Source organism: Eptesicus fuscus, chromosome 4 (genome assembly GCF_027574615.1).
Source record: "Eptesicus fuscus isolate TK198812 chromosome 4, DD_ASM_mEF_20220401, whole genome shotgun sequence".
Taxonomy (NCBI): Eukaryota; Metazoa; Chordata; class Mammalia; order Chiroptera; family Vespertilionidae; genus Eptesicus; species Eptesicus fuscus.
Window position 1 is genome coordinate 75,932,254 of NC_072476.1, and position 20,951 is coordinate 75,953,204.

Genomic DNA, 20,951 nt, shown 5'->3' on the forward strand with positions numbered 1-20,951 from the left:
GCCTCACCCGGATCCAGGGACACATGGTCTCACCCGGACCCAGGGACGCTTGGCCTCTCCCAGACCCAGGGCCACTTGGGCTCACCCGGGCCTGGGTGCACGAGGCCTCATCCGGATCCAGGGACGCATGGTCTCACCCGGACCCAGGGAGGCTTGGCCTCTCCCAGACCCAGGGGCACGTGGCCTCACCCGGGCCTACGTGCACGAGGCCTCACCCGGATCCAGGGACACATGGTCTCACCCGGACCCAGGGACGCTTGGCCTCTCCCAGACCCAGGGCCACTTGGGCTCACCCGGGCCTAGGTGCACGAGGCCTCACCCGGATCCAGGGACACATGGTCTCACCCGGACCCAGGGACGCTTGGCCTCTCCCAGACCCAGGGCCACTTGGGCTCACCCGGGCCTAGGTGCACGAGGCCTCACCCGGATCCAGGGACACATGGTCTCACCCGGACCCAGGGACGCTTGGCCTCTCCCAGACCCAGGGCCACTTGGGCTCACCCGGGCCTAGGTGCACGAGGCCTCACCCGGATCCAGGGACACGTGGTCTCACCTGGACCCGGGACGCTTGGCCTCTCCCAGACCCAGGGCCACTTGGGCTCACCCGGGCCTAGGTGCACGAGGCCTCACCCGGATCCTGGGACACATGGTCTCACCCGGACCCAGGGACGCTTGGCCTCTCCCAGACCCAGGGCCACTTTGGCTCACCTGGGCCTAGGTGCACGAGGCCTCATCCGGATCCAGGGACGCATGGTCTCACCCGGACCCAGGGACGCTTGGCCTCTCCCAGACCCAGGGGCACGTGGCCTCACCCGGGCCTAGGTGCACGAGGCCTCACCCGGATCCAGGGACACATGGTCTCACCCGGACCCAGGGATGCTTGGCCTCTCCCAGACCCAGGGCCACTTGGGCTCACCCGGGCCTAGGTGCACGAGGCCTCACCCGTATCCAGGGACACATGGTCTCACCCGGACCCAGGGACGCTTGGCCTCTCCCAGACCCAGGGCCACTTGGGCTCACCCGGGCCTAGGTGGACGAGGCCTCACCCGGATCCAGGGACACATGGTCTCACCCGGACCCAGGGACGCTTGGCCTCTCCCAGACCCAGGGCCACTTGGGCTCACCCGGGCCTAGGTGCACGAGGCCTCACCCGGATCCAGGGACACATGGTCTCACCCGGACCCAGGGACGCTTGGCCTCTCCCAGACCCAGGGCCACTTGGGCTCACCCGGGCCTAGGTGCACGAGGCCTCACCCGGATCCAGGGACACATGGTCTCACCCGGACCCAGGGACGCTTGGCCACTCCCAGACCCAGGGCCACTTGGGCTCACCCGGGCCTAGGTGCACGAGGCCTCACCCGGATCCTGGGACACATGGTCTCACCCGGACCCAGGGACGCTTGGCCTCTCCCAGACCCAGGGCCACTTTGGCTCACCCGGGCCTAGGTGCACGAGGCCTCATCCGGATCCAGGGACGCATGGTCTCACCCGGACCCAGGGACGCTTGGCCTCTCCCAGACCCAGGGGCACGTGGCCTCACCCGGGCCTAGGTGCATGAGGCCTCATCCGGCTCCAGGGACACATGGTCGCACCCGGACCCAGGGACGCTTGGCCTCTCCCAGACCCAGGGCCACTTGGGCTCACCCGGGCCTAGGTGCATGCGGCCTCACCCAGATCCAGGGACACATGGTCTCACCCGGACCCAGGGACGCTTGGCCTCTCAGACCCAAGGGCATGTGACCTCACCCAGGCCTAGGTGCACGAGGTCTCACCCGGATCCAGGACACATGGTCTCGCCTGGACCCAGGGGTGTTTGGGCTCTCCCAGACCCAGGGGCGCTTGGCCTCGCCCGGGCACGGGATCCAGCGTCATCCGGGTCCAGGGGCACATGGCCTCACCCGGACCCGGAGTCCGGCCTCACCTGGACCCAGGGGCATGTGGCCTCACCTAGACCCAGGGACGTGAGGCCTCACTTATACCCAGAGGCGTGTGACCACACCCGAGCCCAGAGGCGCGCAACCCCGCCCGCACCCGGGTCTCAGCGGAGCCCCGTCTTCCCGATCCCAATTCCTGCCGGTCAATCCCTCCTCAGCAATTCCCCTGGCCATCCTTCCAGAGCTCCAGTATGGCTGCTGCAGAACTCGTCGGGCGGCGGCTCGGCGAAGCTCCGGTGCGCCCGGTGCAGGGTGGTGGGCCGGTCTGGCATCGCTGCGTCGGCCCTTGGGTCTGCATCGGTGGCCGGTCGCCGAGCATGCGCACCTGGCCGCTTCCGGGGCGTTGAGATTCTTGACGGACTCGGAGGTCAGCAAGCGCAGAGTCTCCCACCCCATGTCTCATAGGGGCTCGTCTGTCCGTGCTTGGCTGCCAGTGGAGCCGTCCCCTCAGCCGGAGACCGCCGGGGGAACTGCGCCGAGCACGTTCTAGGCCGCTGTTGTATCGCCTGAGCCATAGTTCTTTTGTGTCGCCTGAGCCGTAGTTCTTAAAGTGTGGTCTTTGGGTCACCGGCATCAGCATCATCCCACATACCCCTCTTTTATTCTAGTTGTAGAGCATCTACTCAGCCAGCCCTATGGTGGTCTTGGATGGTGTCTGCTCTGCTCTCTTGTCGTAGTCTCAAAGTTGTTGTGGTAGGCAACAATCAGGCTTCCGCCCTATGCCTCCATCTTGGTCCTCCTTTGTATAGTTAAGTCTTGATTGTTGTTGGTGTCACTGGGGGGGCTCTCTTTGTCTATAAAGGAAGAGTTGCTGTGCAGGAGACACGTTTATGGGCAGCAAAGCTTTGGCGCTCACTGAATATTCCCGTTGAATGTGTCCCTTATGCACGTGGTTGAAATCTGGTGTCATCTCCCACAGACCACTAGATGCCCTCGTTTCTGGGTCTCCAATGGGGTGTAGATCAGCTACAGCCTTAGGCACTCAGCAAGGATTACAGCAAAAACTGTAGTTTCTTCCTCCTGTCTGAGTGGCCCTGGAGCAGTCCGACTAGAACAGCAGTTCATCTGGTCCGCTGCCAGAGGGCAGGCCACCCACATGCATAAGCCGTTGCTTGGGGCGCAGGTGTGCCTGCAAGACTTGCGGGGCAGGTCTTCCAAACGTGCGGGGCGGGTCCCAGGGCTGGGCGGGGTCTCAGGGCGCCAACAGGCCATGGTTCGGCGAGCCGCGATGGCTGTGAGTCTGGTCCTTCTGCCTTCCACGTATCTAAGTCCCCTCGTTCCGCACTCCAGCGCAGCAAACACTGATTGCTGTGCGCACCTCCGCAAGAGTCCCGCCTCTCCCCGCAGGCATCTGGGTCTCCCGCGGTTCGCCAGAAGATGGATTTCAGGGTGATGGAGAGCTAATCTCCCCTAGGTTTGGAACAAAAGCCCCTTTCCCCCGCCACCAGCCAGACCCACGCGCCTCCACACCTCATCCCCTCCGATTTCGCTGGGTGCGAGGCAACAGAACAGCCTTTAACCTCCGCCGCCATCTTTTTCAAACTTCCCAATTTGTACTTCTTAATCCCTTCATTTCAGTCAACTCTACTGAGGTCTAGCGCCGCCGGGAGGTGCACGGAAAGGGCGCCCGGGCCTCCGTCCGGTGCGCGGTGCGCGCGTCCCGCGGAACCAGGCGCGCGAGGGCTGCGCGGCGGGGACGGGCGCTGGGCGGCCGCCGAGCTCCAGGCACCGCCATCGCCGCGTTCCGGGCGTCGCCGCCGCGGCGTCCCCCCAATTTGTACTTCTTAATCCCTTGAATTCAGTCAACTCTACTGAAGTCTAGCGCCGCCGGGAGGTGCACGGAGAGGGCGCCCGGGCCTCCGTCCGGTGTGCGGGGCGCGCGGCCCGCGGCACCAGGCGCGCGGGGGCTGCGCGGCGGGGACGGGTGCTGGGAGGCCGCCGGGCTCCGGGCGCCGCTGCTGCGGCGGCGTCCCCAGCGTCCCGGGCTGGGCGGCCTGCGGGGGCGGCGGAGTTGCGAAAGTGAGTGAGTTTCCCAGGGTTTCGCCCGGAATGGGGTTCAGTGCAATCGGAGCCAGCGCTCAGCGCACTCCGGAGCCTTTATCTCCTTCCTGCCAGTGAACTCCGGCCAGGTCATCAGCCGCCCCCTCCTCTCCGGTTCCATCCTCCCCGCAGGCGCGTGTGCTCGTGTCTCCGCCCGTTTCTCCATACCTCAGGCTTTTACGGCTTCCCTGACTGTCCCCGTGGCCTTCTCCTTCCCCCCAGCTGTGGGCATTTCAGTCCACCAACTTTCCTGTGGTTCTGGACGATGTCCGTTCTGACCTCTAGTTGTATTTTTGAAATTGTTGTGCCCGGCTGCAGGTTAGGTGTTTAACCTATGGCGCCATCTTGGTTCCTCTCTACTGCAGCATTATTTATAATAGTGAGAAACCAGAAATAATGTAAGTGCCCAATAATAGGGAAGTAAAATCAAATAGGGCATCCATACAATGTAATATCATGCAACATCAAAATTGTAGAGGAAATATTAAAAGGCACAGAAACAGGACAACACATTACACTTCATTGTAGATGAACTTTTACAGAATAACTTTTTGTCAAAAAAAAATTCTACAAAAAAAAGAGAATACTATCCAAGAAAACACTAATAGCAGCAGTTACCTCTGGGTGGCGGGACTATGGAGAATTTTCACTTTATTTTCTTTACTCTAATTTTTCTACAAATAACATTGTTGGATTTTAAATTACAAATAATTTTAAAACAGTTATTTTTAATTATCCTACAGCTGAATGTGATGAATAGAGCTGTGGTTAAAACATGTCAAATATGTTTTTTACAGAAACCTCTTGATATTAGTCCAGAAAGACCTCATAACGTCATCAGTAGGTTTTTGGAGACTGAAGCCAGATGACAAGACCAATGTGACCCTAGGCCCGTGGTCGGCAAACTGTGGCTCGCAAGCCACATGCGGCTCTTTGGCCCCTTGAGTGTGGCTCTTCCACAAAATACCACGGCCTGGGCGAGTCTATTTTGAAGAAGTGGCGTTAGAAGAAGTTTAACTTTAAAAAATTTGGCTCCCAAAAGAAATTTCTATCGTTGTACTGTTGATATTTGGCTCTGTTGACTAGTGAGTTTGCCGACCACTGCCTAGGCCCTAGGCTAATACAACAGTTCCTACGGCATACTTCTCGTCACAAAAACATCACCAAACTTCTAAATAAAGATCCAAAACACTTCTAATCGTAACAATTTAAATAAATGTGAGCTATGCATACATTTAAGAAAGCTTAATAAAAGCAGGTAAGATAATTTCTTACCACTTCCAGTTCACGGTCGCACCCGCACTGACCCGGGCATTGCAGCCAGGGCGCCTCCTGTGCGCGCCTCTCGGATGCGAGGAGAACCCGACTCCCCGGAGAAACCCACGCACACGGTGATCCTGGCCAGGAATCTTTTTTTTTTTTTTTTCATTAACGTCAAAAGGAAACGACGTTCAACAAAATGAGCAAAATGACGTAAAATGACGTTATTCCCGCCAGTACTCCAAAATTCGACTTGTTCACGCCCTACACTTAACACTGAGTTACACAGTATGTTTTTCTCTCCAGTTTACTTCTAACCAGTAATCCTGGGCATGTTTTCTCTTCAGGAAGTTCTCTATTAAATCCCCTCCTTCTAAGACCTTGCTCCCCCTCAGGCCCTTCGCTCCTTAACATAAGGAGGCACACAAACTGTGACTTGAGTCATCTTGGAGAAGGAAAACACGGCCAGGCATACTGAAATGCTGGGGCTCCAGAAAATAAAATCACCCCGGCACTATGGTAAATTAAATGGCTCTCTAGAATGCTAATGCATATTATGGTTGATATACGGAAATCCCTATTATAAAGTTACAAGGCAGGCAGGAAGCCTCTAGAAGCTGAAAAGGCAAGAAAATGAATTTTCCCTATGAAGCCCCAGAAAGAACGCAGCCCTGCGACTGAAATGAAAGCATTCCACATGCTCTTGCTGACCTCCATCATCCTTCTAAAAATGCAACTTATCTCAGAATTGAGATCACCTATCTGCACACATCTCAAAAACTAAATTGACCAGATACACAAATGCAGCCTAAATTGAACACCACACACAAATGTTTGAAATACTAATTTTATTAGGAAAGCATTAGATCATATAATCACTTGATTTAAAAATGATGTGACCAAAGGATATCAATTAAAATTTGGATATTTTTTCATTCATTCAACAAATATTTGAGTGCCACGCATTGGAGATACAGGGTAAACAGGAGGCTCCTTGCCCTCATAGAGCTCACATTCTAGCAGGAGGGCGACATTAGAGAACCGTTTATATTTCTGATAAACAGGTAAGATGGAAGTGACAGAGGGAGGGATGGTGCTTTACAAGAGCACACTATAGGTGACTAACCCAGCCCCCAGAAGTCAGAAACAAAAAGATGTGTTTAAGAAGAGAGAGCAGAACAGTTCAGGCAGAGGGAACCTAGACCCTGCGGTGGGAAGGACTTCGTGGGTTCAAGGAAGTAGAAGTACAGAAGGGCTGAAGCACCAACGGTGAAAAGAGGAGTCAAGGAGATGAGACTACAGAGGTGATGATCATGGAGGGCAATTCTACAGAGAACCAGTCAAAGATTTAAGATTTAAGGAAGGGAGTAGCATGACCAGATGTGCATTTAGAATGGCCACCCTAATTCTGGAGTGATGGAGATTGGACCATGTCAGACTGGATGCAGGAAGACTACTTCTGATGCCTGTGGTCGTGAAAGACAAAAATAACTGGGGGATCCACGTGATGATAGGAGATAAAGTCAATAGAATTGACTGAATCTGCAGTTGCTGTAAGACAGTCAGTGCAGATATCCAGTGTATCTGTCAGATACAGGTCTGCAGGTCAGGGGAGAACCGTGTTAGGAACTGTCAACAAGGAATCATTGTAACGAAGCCATAAGAAGGGCTAACATGGCGTGAACGATTAAATCAAGCCATGAGAGACACATACATTTAAGAATAAGGAGGTGTGCCAAGGGCTGGGGGAAGGGAGGATGGGGAATTAGTGTTTAAAAACAGAATTTCAGTTTAGTATGATGAGACTTCTGGAGATGGATGGTGGTAATGGTTGCACAACAATGTGAATGCACTTAATGCCATAGAACTGTACACTTAAAAATGGTTCAAGTAGTAAATGTTATGTACATTTACCACAATTTTTAAAAAGAGGAGACATTTTTGTGTTACTTGTACCTTTTAGAATAAGAATGTATTTATGAATTGCTAATGAAATATCAGGACAAATGGTGAAGAGAGCAGGAATCGGCAGAGGAAGAGGGCCTGCAAAGGAAACTGAAGGGAACAGAATGGCCAGAGGTCGGCAGAAAACCCAGAGGATCACGGCATGGAAGCTAAGGAAGGTGTTTCTAGGAGCGAGTGTTCAACTGGTCTGAAAGCTGCAGAGAATCAAACCAGAAAAGCCGGGAAAGAACCCACTGGGAGGGCTGTTGGCAGGGGAAGCCAGTGAGGGTAGGTGAGGAGAGAATGGGTAGGAAAGGAGTCCTGAATGCAGACAGCAAAAAAAAAAAAAAAAAAAAAGGAATGGGATGATGGCTAGAGGAAAAGTAGATGTTTTTTTAAAAAAATAAGTGTGTTACATAATTGTGCATAATGAACAAAGCATCATTTCAGTGGAAATACAACTTTAATAGTCTTGATAATACCTGGAATTTATAGTTTACAGAACTTTTCATACTACTTGTGGGTTAGAAAGGATAAAAAGTTATTCTCTTCATTTCAAGGGTGGTAAAGCTGAGCTACAGAAAATCTAAGAAAACTCACAAGGAATTGAGGTTCATGAAGTAAGTATCTTCATGGGTATTTTTTAAAATAATTTTGTTTTGTTAATCCTCAACTGAGGATATTTTTCCATTGATTTTATTTTTAAGAGAAAGTGGAAGGGACAGGGATAGACAGGGAGACACATCAATGTGAGAGAAACACATCAATTGGTTGCTTCCCGCATGTGCCCCAATCAAGCCTGCAACTGAGGTACATGCCCTTGACCAGAATCAAACCCAGGACTCTTCAGTCCCAGGGCTGTGCTCTATACACTGAGCCAAACCAGCCATGGCTTCGTTGATTTTTTTAAGATAAAAAGGTACAATGCACTATATTGAGAAAATTTTACTGTAACAGTCAAAATTTGAAGAAGTCTAAAACTTTAATGCTACCAATGTACTGATTTTTGGTACATGTGCAACGGAAGATGCTATATATTCCAGTTACATCCTAAAGATGCCAAAGTCTGTCTTCTGGATTGGTGCGTTGAGGGCTGCACTGATACTGAGACCCAGGACCAGTCTGGTGTCCGCTGGATCAATAATCCCATCATCCCACAGCCTGATAAAAGAGCAAAATATGAGTTATTAGGAATCCACCACCAAACTACCATTTATACATGCCCTGCCCAGAAATGCTGAGGAGATTCTTCTTCAGGTAATAATATATGGATCTTCTGTGTACTATAATCTCACAACTGAAACCATGTTAGAGAAAGGGGAAAAGAGAAAAAGAAAAATGATATGACTTTTATCCCAGGCTCCCACAGAATGTCAAATCAAATTTAGGGACTTAGGAACAGCTTCCTACAAGAAATCACAAAATAATCCCTAGTTTAAAAATATTTTTACTTATTCCAGGAAAAACCTTCCTGTCCCTTTTCTGCCCACACAAATGTACAAATCAAGGTGATGTAGTCCTGTTATTAATATGAAGAATCATATAAACCCAGGTAATAGTCTCAAACCAAAGTCTCTACTAGAAAAGGTTTATCCCCCAAAACTTCCTCATCTTTTAAGAAACTATAAAAATTACTGAATAGAATACATTTTATTAAAATACCTTCCTATATAGTTCTTTATTTTTTGCCACAACAGGAAAAAACAATAGAACTGCTTTCAGAAGAAACTTTTAAGTAGAAATTTTAGTTTGTTTTTCTCTGGCAATGTCAAATTTATAGAGAAAAATGAATGAGAAATATTGCTTTTTTTAAAGGTCATTGGTAGGTGGCACTTTTGCTTTCTTTAAACAAACTGCCTTCTGTACCTGGATATAGCATCAATTATTAAACCATACTTACATTGACAGACCATGATTCAAATCTCTGCTCATAAAACATTCATAATAGGAAGTCTGCAGTATGAGCTGTCAATAAGAAAAGGCCACTCGTGTAATCTGTAACTAGGTCAATTGATTACACTTCCTTCTGTAGCCAACAGCAGAGTAATATAAGAAGCCTGATGATGCTGGGGGAGGGAGGAGACTGCTTCATGAGGGTCATTAAAAAGACTGTGAAGAGGCCTTAATCAAATGCCTGAAAAATTTGATCATAAAAACAACTGAGCAGAATAAAACTGATATGCTGCATATGTAACATGTAGGATTAAGAAAAACATAGGAGGCTAGAGTAGCAAATGATGACAGCTCTCCCTGAAGGCAGATTGAGCCACGTGAAAGCCTGACAGACCACAGAATCTCCCTGTGAAGAGGAGATTTATTAAACTGAAGGAAGGTGCTATATATTGGCTTAAAAATCCTTTCATCTTTGAAAGGAAGTTGCTGTCTCCATGCCACCAACTGTTAAGCATGCCACCAACTGTTAAACAGAAGGGTTAAGCATTTACAAAGTAAGAAATCTCACTGTCTTTCATTATTTATTTCCAAAGATAAGTCTACTTAAATATAATCCATTAAAAATAATAATGTTAAATATGAAAATAATAAAGGATTGAGTCTTTCTCAATAGATGGCTTAGCCATTACACAAAATATGCAATTTTTCAAAGTTTAATATTTCAACTGTTCTTGTGAATTTCAGCCAAAATGTTATGTTTAAAAGAATGTAGATGTGCTTACAATATATATTTTCTCTTAAATCTTTTCTATGGTTTTATATTTCCTCTTTGCTTCTACTGGCTACTATAAAACGAACATGTTTATTTCTCAAATCAAAGACCATAAAATATTTTGTTCTTAATTCAGTGAATCAATGAACTACCTCAACAAAACATACCTGTAAAATTAGTCATTAAAGTAGATGTTAACAAGAAGAGAAACAGGTTTTTTAAAAATCCCAAATGGCATTATAATGATGCTCTGGGAAACAAATAATGCTTAGTCTGTGGCCCCAGCACTAGAAGCAGTGCCTGCCACAAAAGACGCGTTCACATGATTGAAATGGATTCTAACTTCTCTCCCTCCTCTCCAGTAAATGGCATAAATCATAGCATAACCTAATTTTAAAAGACAAAAATAGTTTTCTTTTTTCCCATCTACCCAAGGGATGAAATGAACCCATGAAGCTTATTCTTCAGAATGCAAAACATTAAAGTTGTCCCAAAAGAGAGATCTGAAAGTGCATGCCAGCAAGTCTCCAGCAGGGTAATTTATTACCTTATTAAGTGGTATAAGAAACAAGCAGAGCCAAGAGCTGCATAGGTATATGAGGTAATTACTCGGTGTTGACACATGAACCCTGTCTGTGACTAATCACCTTCTGAATGCACAAGCGCACTTGTTTACAAGTGCCAAAGAGTGTTTGGCCAATCCATGCTTAAAATGGGGCAAAAACAAAATAATCCTAGAGAGGTGATGACAGGAATCCACGGATCTTAGCAATAACTGTAACAGAACTAATTCTTACAAGTTACACAGCCAGGATTACAACTCTTAACGCCCTTGCCCCAGCATGGCCCGCCTCTGGCTGCAGTGCCCCTCCAGGCCCCAGACACCTCAAAGACAAATGGATAAAGGAAGAGGGATGAAGGGTGGCAGAATCAGACCGATGGTGATGGAGCCACAGCCTGGCCTGGGAGAAGGGGCTGTGTTTCAGCAGCAGGCATTCCTATTATGGAGACAACAGTACAAAACTGGGTCCCCAACATTATTTTTTGTGTGAAGCTGTTGTCCTGATGGCCAACATGCACCCAGTAAGGAATCAGTAATTCTCAGGCTCCCACCTTGCACTGGAGTAGTAAGGGTTTCCTTCCTCTTCAAACCTCTTAATAATGGGCTCTTTTAAAGCAGCTTCCTCAGCGCTGGAGAACTGGAAGAAAAGGGCAAGGAATAAGTCCACTGCAGTGGAACACAGATCCACCCAGAGCGTCTCAAGAAAAAAGGGGCAAGAGATGTCATGGATGATACAACCAACATCTATCTGCACAGTGAGGTATAGATGACAAGTGATGCTTTCACATGCACAATCTCATGACTATCAAACTGGTGCACCATTACATCTCCTTTATCAGAAACAAGAGCCTGGGCTGTGTGATGTAAGGTCAAAACCAATGGCACCCCGTATTCCAGCACAGTACAACGGTGATGTGAATTCTTCAATATACCAAAGGACTACATTACATTTAGCAGCTTTTGTTTAAGAACGTGGAGAAGCAGGGGGTTTCTTTTTAAATAGCCAAAATTTTAAACATTTTAAGACTTAATGGTTTAAAATATCAACCACAACTTGAATAACCTCTATAGTTTCCCAGATATCTGAGAGATATTCTTCCTTAATTAAAAATTTAATGGCTTGCCCATCAGTATTGCCAGAAACAAGTGATAATTCAGATGTAAAAATCTTTATGCAAGTCAATTTTGAAACCCTAAAAAGTATTTTCAACTTCAAAAAATTCCACACAAAAACAAATGACTTATTTCAAATAAATCCAACCTTTTTTTTTAACATATTTTCATTGTTTAATATAATTTGTAGGTAAAGTATTCAGAGAGAGAACCACTAAAATCATGTACTTTCATTTATTAAAACAGATGAATTAATATATCCGTATATCAAATTAATTAAAGGACAACTATTTAAAGCAGATCACCATGCTGGGCTGGAGTTTAGGACATACCTTCAAAATATCAGGTAGAATTTCATACTTCCCCCGCCGCTATTATATTACCCTTACACACACACACAGCTTTCCTTTTGCTTAGACACTGGACAATACTAAAGTGAATCTAAAACCTCAGTTTTGGTTTTCAGAGTTCCTTGGGGATATGGGATATTGTCAGGGAGGCAGGAACCAGCCTCTGGCTTTGTATTATCCCATTCCACGAACTAGACGGTTGACCAGACAGATGCTTCCTAAATGGTAGGACTAAGAGCTTTGGAGACAGGGCCTCCTTCGTATTATCCCTGTTATGAAAACAGTGCGCCTAGCAATTTCAGGAATTCATTCAATGAATTCATTTTTAAGGCTTGGTGCTTACACAAAATAGCTAAAAGCTATAATTTCAGAAGCCTCTCTAACAGAGAAATGAACAAAGGAATTCATTTTAAAAGCAGCCACTTGCTGACATGACTTTCAAGCTTCCAGTGCCCTTTCCGTTTTACTTCACTTACACTTTCCCAGTATAATAATGTTAATCAATTCTCATTACATGACTGAGCCCTCCCACTCAAGGAATCCTTCCCAACAAGCTAAAAGTGAAATAGAAAAAACAAAATTCTGCTGCTTTAGGTCATAAAATCAAAGACGTAAACCAGATTTATTTAAAGCTCACTAACTGCGAATGAGTGAGAATCAAACATCTTTGTGCCACAGGCACTCGCAGGCAGCTTCCGGGAGTGCTTTCCTGGGATTCTGAAAGACTCTGTACGTGACCACAGAAAGGTACCTCAAATGAAATGGTGCAAAAAGAGAGAGAATATAAGTCTAAATTCCTCAAACAACTTCCAGGTCAGCGTCTTCTAAACAGCCAGGATCTTCACGTCGGACCCCTGACCCCTGAACACAGACGGATTCTGGTTGCACTGCTCTGGGCAGCAGGGTGTTCCCTGGTGAGAGCCACACTCAGAGATGGAAGACAGGAGAAACGGCACTTACTTACCTGTTTTCCTTCCCTCGCTCTCTGGTCCTTCGCTATTGTCGCCAACACGTTGGCTGCCTGCTCTCCTCCCATCACCGAGACACGAGCATTTGGCCAAATGTAAAGAAATCTTGGGCTACGCAGGGGAGAAAAGAATGATCAAATTAATTGACTGTACAACACAGAAAGTGTCAGAGGCCCATGTGTACCTTTTAAACTAGTGGTTCTTCATTCTAGCTGCATTAAAATCATCTGGGAATTTTAAAAATACGAATGCCTGGAACCCACCATACACTAATCTCCAGAGGTGGTCCTGAAAATAGAATTTTTATGTTCTCTAGGTGATTCTGATGTCTATTTTGATACACTGTATTTTCACATTTCATGAAAATACCCTATATAATAAAAGGATAATATGCAAATTGACCCCCCACAGTGGAACAACCACAACGACCAGATGCTATGATGTGCACTGACCACCAGGGGGCAGATGCTCAATGCAGGAGCTGCCCCCTGGTGGTCAGTGCGCTTCCACAGGGGGAGTGCCACTCAGCCAGAAGCCGGCTCATGGCTGACAAGCGCAGCAGCAGTGGCAGGAGCCCCTCCCACCTCCGTGGCAGCGCTAAGGATGTCCAACTAACAACTTAGGCCCGCTCCCTGGAGGTGTTAGTCAGACATCCCCCGAGGACTCCCGGGTTGCCAGAGGGATGTCTGACTGCCAGCTTAGGCCCAATCGGGATCAGGGATTAAGCCATCAGTCGGACATCCCATGAGGGGTCCCAGACTGTGAGAGGGCGCAGGCCGGGCTGAGGGACCCCCACCCCCTCCCCCCAGTACGCGAATTTTCGTGTACCAGGCCTCTAGTATTGGGTATAAAAGTTTTCAAAATATCCTCTTATTATCATGGTCATGTCCTGATTTTCAGTGTAGATATGGGTTACTTGTGCTGTCTCACTTTATCTTTAAGTTTTACCAGGGAATTAGCAAGTTTGTTAGCCTTTCAAACAAAACAACTTGGGCTTTCCTGATTCTTCTGTCTTATGTTTGTTCTTTATTATGTCCTGTCTTCTATTTTTCTTGTGTTCAAAATGCTGTTCTTTTTTGAACTTTTTGAGCTAGCTACTTGGCTCACTGATTTTTGGGCCTTACTTCTTTTCCATGATATATATTATGTCTACACACCTTTTTCAAAGCAAGACTTTGGCTACATCACACTAGTTATGACATGTGAATTTTCATTACCAGCCATTTCAAAATATTTCCTGATTCCCATTGTGGATTTCTTCCCAAAAGTACCTTTAGCATTAAGTTTCATTTTGCCCCTCCAGATGATACAAATTATGGTATTAATTACTTGAAATTTCTGAATGCCATTCTATATTTCAAATAAACCCAATCATTTATAATTGTACATGAAGTATGAGTCTTTCAGAGAAAATCATGACAATCACCTACCTGTACGCTCTGCCACACATCCCATAGTTTCCAGCCCCGTAGGATCCCCCAATGATGACAGTTATCTTAGGCACTTTGGCACAGGCTACGGCAGTCACCACCTTGGCGCCGTCCTTGGCTATTCCTTCAGCTTCATAGTCTTTACCAACCATAAATCCTGAGAGAAAGAACAGAAAGTACGCCTCTGGGTGACGGGATTAATGCACAGAAGTTAATCCCACCAAGGCTAATGCCTTGTCAAATTATATTTTGCTACAGGCCTCACCCTAACAAAATACTTACATGTGAAATGTGCTCCCAAAAAAGTTTGCTTTAAAAGCTAAAATAAAATGTTCCCTAATCACTTTTTAAATTTTCTTAAAATGGTTCATCTGGATGTACACAGAGATCTTCAAACTAGGTAAGGATGCAATTTATCTTTAAGAAATTATCTCAGAACAGTAGCCTGGTGATGAGGGAACATGAAATGGCAAACTAAGGAAAAGGTACTGTGGCAAGGAGAACTGTGAGGGCTGTGGTGTCCACTGACCTGGTTTAAAAATAGAGTGTTCCTTCTGCAGTGCTGCTTAAACTTTGATGAAACAAACATTAATGTTTCACAGAGATGCTAAGTGTACCTGTCAGTGACTCAACAGCAAGGGAAGAGAATTTTTCATTATAATTATGGGCTCCTTCTACTTCTTCAAGCTCCCATCTCTGTTGAACCTGGTCTGCAGCTGCCCTGGGCCTGCAGGCTTTGGGCTCCTTCCTCTTCACCTAATAAACACCAAGTCAGGCTTCACGTGTCCCTCTCCCCACCTGCAGACTCACAGCCGACTTGCTTGTCACTGTTCTTGCTTTGCAAAGCTACAGCAACAAATCATCCAATTCAGTTCAACCAGTTTTGTGGAGCACCTGTACTTGCTATGGAAAAGGTAGTGACGGGACATCCCTCGTCTCACCAGGCATCAGCTGCTTCCTCCAGCAATCCCTCTGAGCTGGGCCCTCAGAACAGCTCAAAACTCCTTTATCTACCTTATCATGACCCCTGTAATGTTCCCACAATATCTACCTCATTATCTACCCCTCTTTAAGCTCTCACCAACCCTACACTCAACTGCCCCTCTAGTTCCTGTAGATGATTTTGTCTTAAAAAAAGATAGAAGCCATCTCACTTGGCTTTCTCCATTCTTCTTCTCATCCGAAAACAACAACATAATCATACTCCAATTCTCCCTTTACTCTCACCTCTGTAGAAGAAATCAAAGTTACTCACAGATTGTCCATGATCCCTCTTTTCTATTCAGGGTATTCTTATCTATCCCACTAGCTTTAAATACCATCGCCATATTCTGATGCTACCTACATTTTCACTTCCAGCTAACATATCCCTCTGTGCTCAATATTTGTCAACTGTCTACTATATGTCTCCAAATGGATGCCACACAGGTCCCTCAAATGCAACGTTGCAAAACCAAACTCTACCTCTGCTCTCTGTGCGTCATGAATCACTACAGAAACAAGGCCCTGCCCTGGCGAAGCTACTTTCTCTCCGCCCATTTTATGAGGTTTGCCACACAGGGCCCTCAGGCTTCCATCTGGATGTGACTCCTCTCAAAACTCATCTAGCCAAGTACCTTAAAGTGAACATGAAGATGCTTTAGCACCAGTAATATTTAAAGCCCTCCTGACTGTCAAAAGCCAAACTTCTTCTCATGAAGGTTTGCCTGATCCCAACAACTAAGAGGCTCTCCTCCCTTTAAACCTGAGATAACCATAGATGACTTAGAAGACTGGGGGAAATAAGTTTTCAGCTAACCTACATTTCTGAATGTCTCCTATATGTCAGATACAAAAAAAGTATATATGGGAGAATAATGGAATTCTAGGAAAAGAACTCTAGAGCCATAAGAGACCTTAAAAATCATTTCATCCACCACGTTAAGATCATCTAGGGAACATGAAATCCAGAGAGTTCACATTGATCAAACCACTCTTTGGAATAAAAATTCAAATCCCGGGGATATAATGTACAGCACAGGAAATACAGTCAATAATATTGCAATAACTATGTATGGTGAAGATGGTTACTAGACTTATTGTGGTGGTCACTTCTTAAGCTATACTGGACAGTGCAGCTCTAGATCAAGTTCAACCAAACTGAATACACTATTTTCTTACCAGTAATGTTTTGCAGGAACAGCAGAGGGATTTTCCTTTGGCAGCATAACTGGATGAAGTGAGCCCCCTAGAAGCAAATAAGATGAAAATCTTTCCAAAGGAGGGTTAACAAATCTATAATCACCATGCATCTACAAATGCCACACTTGGATCAGAGAAAATCAAGAATTCCCTCTGCCTGGCTCGTCTGACCTTATGGTAACAGTAACAATAATACTACAGTGCAGACCCATTATCAATGGGACATGTGACTGTGGTTTATACTGCACTTGTTTTGTAGTCACCTGTGTGATCACAGGCACACGCTGTAGGACAACTGCTGTGTCAGGGATGAAGTCAATCACTAACATTCCGAACAGCAAGTGAAAACTAATAGGAAAAAAAAAAAAAAAGGATTGCTTGTCAATAGAATTTCTGAGCCTCATTTTAAAAAAGATAGAATAGCCTGGCCAGTGTGGCTCAGTAGTTGAGCATCAGCCTATGAACTAAGAGGTTATGGTTTGATGCCCAAGTTGTGGGCAGGATCCCCAGTACAGAGACTGCAAGAGGCAGCTGATCAATTATTCTCTCTCATCATTGATGTTTCTATTTCTATCGCTCTCTCCCTCTCCCTTTCCCTTCCTCTCTGAAATTAATTTTTTTTTAAATAAAAAAGATAGACTAAAATTCTTTGGGGAAATCTATGATGATATTTACGTTTTGATGATCATCTGAAATGTTTTCATGCACCAAGATTATAGTAAAATATACCTTTCTTACCAATATACCCCAAATAAATGGGATTTTAGATGAGTGTTAGAGACCTTCTAACTCTGAATTTAGGAAACTGTCTAATGACACAAAAATACAACTACCTTATAAAGATTATGTAAGTAAGGACACCTTATAAACCATTTCCTTTCTATTTTCTCTCCATTCACAGATCCCTTTAACTCGGCTGGAAATGCCTTGGCAAGTACAAAATCTCCAAGCAACTGCTCAACCTCCAATACAAGAATGAGACCTTTGGGGCTTACATCTATAAACAAAATGTCAGAATGAGGCCAAATGTAACTCCTCCCATGTTTATTTGTGTCAAGCCACCAACTAAAACTAGGTAGAGTGTGCTGGCCTCAGCCTGACATTTTCTCTATGGAAATTAATGTTTTATATATTCATTAAAAGTCATCAGTTCCAGAATATTTGATATTTTAGGAAATACTATATATACTATTAAATGAAAACAAGCAATACCTCTATATACAGTAAGTCCTCACTTAACAGTGGCATAGGTTCTGCAACTTAAAGTGGAATGACACATAACAACACCAATTTTACTATAGGCTAATTGATATAAACAAGAGATCAGTTCCCATGGCATCTCATCAATGCTATAATGAAAGTACGGTTTTTGAGGACCTACTGTATGTGGCCACATCAATTTTAGTTTAAAAAGGGGGATAGAGGTATATGGATTGTCCTGAGTGAAGGGTAATTTTAGCTCAAGAGAAGCTCCTGCCCCTCCCTGTAACTACCTAGAACGTGAACTGGGACCTTGACCCAACTATATGGCAGGGCAAATTTCTATTTACTAAACATCTGCTCTTCTCATCTTGCAATGACTCATTGAAGGCCCCAAGGTGCATTACTGCATCCCTAGCTCAGGATGTCTTATATACCTAGATCCCCCTTTCTATCTCCGAACCTCTCCTGCATGTGTGATCTCTGACTCTCATAAATATGGGGTTCCCATACATACATATGTATTAAATTTGGTTATTTTTCTTGCTTAAAAAAAAGGGAAGGTAGAAAAAACTAAGGAATCATAATAAAATGTTACTCAAGGTTATTTCTGGTAGAGTCCAGGTGATTTTTATTTTCCTTATATTTACTTTCCTTATAATTACAGTAGGGGAAACAATAATGAACAATCCTATGTAATAAAAGAGTAATATGCAAATTGACCATCACTTCAACACACAAGATGGCCGCCCCCATGTGGTCAAAGATGGCTACCCCCATGTGGACACAAGATGGCCTGCAGGGGAGGGCAGTTGTGGGCAATCATGCCAGCAGGGGAGGACAGTTGGGAGGGACCAGGCCTGCAGGGGAAGGCAGTTGGGGCAACCAGGCCTGCAAGGGAGGGCAGTTGTGGGGGACCAGGCCAGCAGGGGAGGGCAGTTGAGGGGGACCAGGTCAGAGGGCAGTTGGGGGCAACTAGGCTGGGAGGGGATGTCAGTTAGGGGCGACCAGGATGGCAAGGGAGGGAAGTTAGGGGTTACGGGGCCAGCAGGGGAGGGCTGTTGGGGGTGACCAGGCCTGCAAGGGAGGGCAGTTAGGGGCAATTGGGCTGGCAGGGAAGCAGTTAGGTGTCAATCAGGCTGGCAGGGGAGTGGTTAGGGGTGATCAGGCTGGCAGGCAGAAGCGGTTAGGGGCAATCAGGCAGGCAGGCGAGCGGTTGGAAGCCAGCAGTCCTGGATTGTGAGAGGGATGTCCGGAGGGTCCCAGACTGGAGAGGGTGCAGGCTGGGCTAAGGGACACACACACACACACACACACACACACACACACACACACTGTGCATGAATTTCACGCACTGGGATTCTAGTAGAATATAGAAATTGACTTTACTGGTAAAACATTCCACCAAAGAAAAATTCTTCCTCAATTAGGATCTGAACAAGTGTAACTGCCTATTACCTGCATCCATATGAGACCAATCACCTTGCTATTTCCTCTAGCATTCAAAGTAAGAAAACAAGGCCAGACATTTTTTTCTTAAGAAAAAATTTTATCAAATAAGTACATTAATTACATTTACTCAAGTTTAGATAAATCTGAGACAATGATTTATGAAAATTAAATACTAAGCCCAAAGACATTCATGAGTTCCCTCCTTTAAAACCAGAGCTTCAGTCACAAGACCCACTACCTTCCCATCTCCAAAGAGTGAAAACAGTATCACATTAAACTGATGAGGGGATAGAACAGAATAAACAGATCATGTCTCAGAGCCACCTGGAAAGTAGCTTTGAATTCCTCACATGCATTAAGCACCAGAGAGTGAAACACTTTCGAGACAAGTATTCCTACATTCTTAGAATACGTACACGTCATCCATAGCAGCTGTAATTCAAGTTTCTTATAAGAACTTAACTAAAACATTTTTTAACTTTTAATAGTACCCAAGATAGTTCATCATGTTCATGTAAACCTCCACAAAAACTGCTTCAAACCCTAACACACACATACACATGCATGCTCATATGCACACACACAGTGTTCTGGTTAAATATTTAACAGCTTTTATTTAATAAATTTTCATGCATTGCTTGATCTTGAATGTTCATTATGTTTAAAACAGAAAATCTTCAAAGAGGCAAGAGCATACAATGGAGTGAAGACAGTCTCTTCATAAATGGTGCTGGGAAAATTGGACAGATACTTGCAAAAAAATGAAACTAGACCACCAACTTACACCATACACAAAAATAAACTCAAAATGGATAAAGGACTTAAACGTAAGATGGGAAACCATCAAAATCTTAGAAGAAGCCATAGGCAGCAAAATATCAGACATATGTTGTAGCAATATCATTACCAATACATAGCTCCTAGGGAAGTGGAAACTAAGGAGAAAATAAACAAATGGGACTATATCAAAATGAAAAGCTTCTGCACAGCAAAAGAACCATCAACAAAACAACAATAAAGCCCACTGCATGGGAGAACATATTTGCCAATGTTACATTTGGTAAGAGTTTAATCTCTAAAATTTATAGTGAACTCATACAAGTTAACAAAAGGAAGATAAACAATCCAATCAAAAATGGCCAAAGGACCTAAACACTTTTCAAAAGTGGACATACAGAAGGCCAAGAGACATATGAAAAAATGTTCAAAGTCACTAATCATCCAAGAGATGCAAATCAAAATAATGAGATACCATCTCACACCTGTCAGAATGGCTATCATCAACAAATCAACAAACGACAAGTGCTGGCGAGGATGCGGAGAAAAAGGAACACTCCTGCACTGCTGGTGGGAATGTAGACTGGTGCAGCCACTGTGGAGAACAGTATGGAATTTCCTCAAAAAATTAAAAATAGAACTCCCATTTGACCCAGTAATCCCACTTCTAGGAATATATCCCAAGAAATCAGAAACACCCATCAGAAAGAATATATACACCGCTATGTTCATAGCAGCACAATTTACAATAGCTAAGATTTGGAAACAGCCTAAGTGCCCATTAGCAGATGAGCGGATTAGAAAACTGTGGTACATCTACACAATGGAATACTACGCTGCAGTAAAAAAGAAGGAACTCTTACCATTTGCAATAGCATGGATGGAACTGAAGAGCATTATGCTAAGCGAAATAAGCCAGGCGGAGAAAGATAAATATCACATGATCTCACTCATTTGTGGAATATAATTAATAACATAAAATGATTAACTAAAATAGATTCAGAGATATAGAAGAATCAAACAGATCATTGAACCTCAAGGGGGAAGGGGTGGTAAGAGATGAATCAAAGGACTT

At 45.3% G+C, this 20,951-nt stretch overlaps 1 protein-coding gene across 1 annotated transcript in view; it reads right to left on the reverse strand.

Moving 5' to 3' along the window:
- Positions 1-7,438: 7,438 nt before the first annotated feature.
- The window catches only part of MCCC2 (methylcrotonyl-CoA carboxylase subunit 2), a 53,869-nt gene continuing 40,356 nt past the window's right edge, over positions 7,439-20,951 (reverse strand). Inside the window, exons 13-17 of the mRNA XM_054715178.1 lie at positions 16,427-16,493; positions 14,267-14,423; positions 12,833-12,947; positions 10,957-11,042; positions 7,439-8,339 (exon numbers count right to left, since the gene is read on the reverse strand). Of these exons, the coding sequence (XP_054571153.1) occupies positions 8,222-8,339; positions 10,957-11,042; positions 12,833-12,947; positions 14,267-14,423; positions 16,427-16,493 (543 nt within the window). The 3' untranslated portion in view covers positions 7,439-8,221. The remainder of the gene's footprint in view (positions 8,340-10,956; positions 11,043-12,832; positions 12,948-14,266; positions 14,424-16,426; positions 16,494-20,951) is intronic.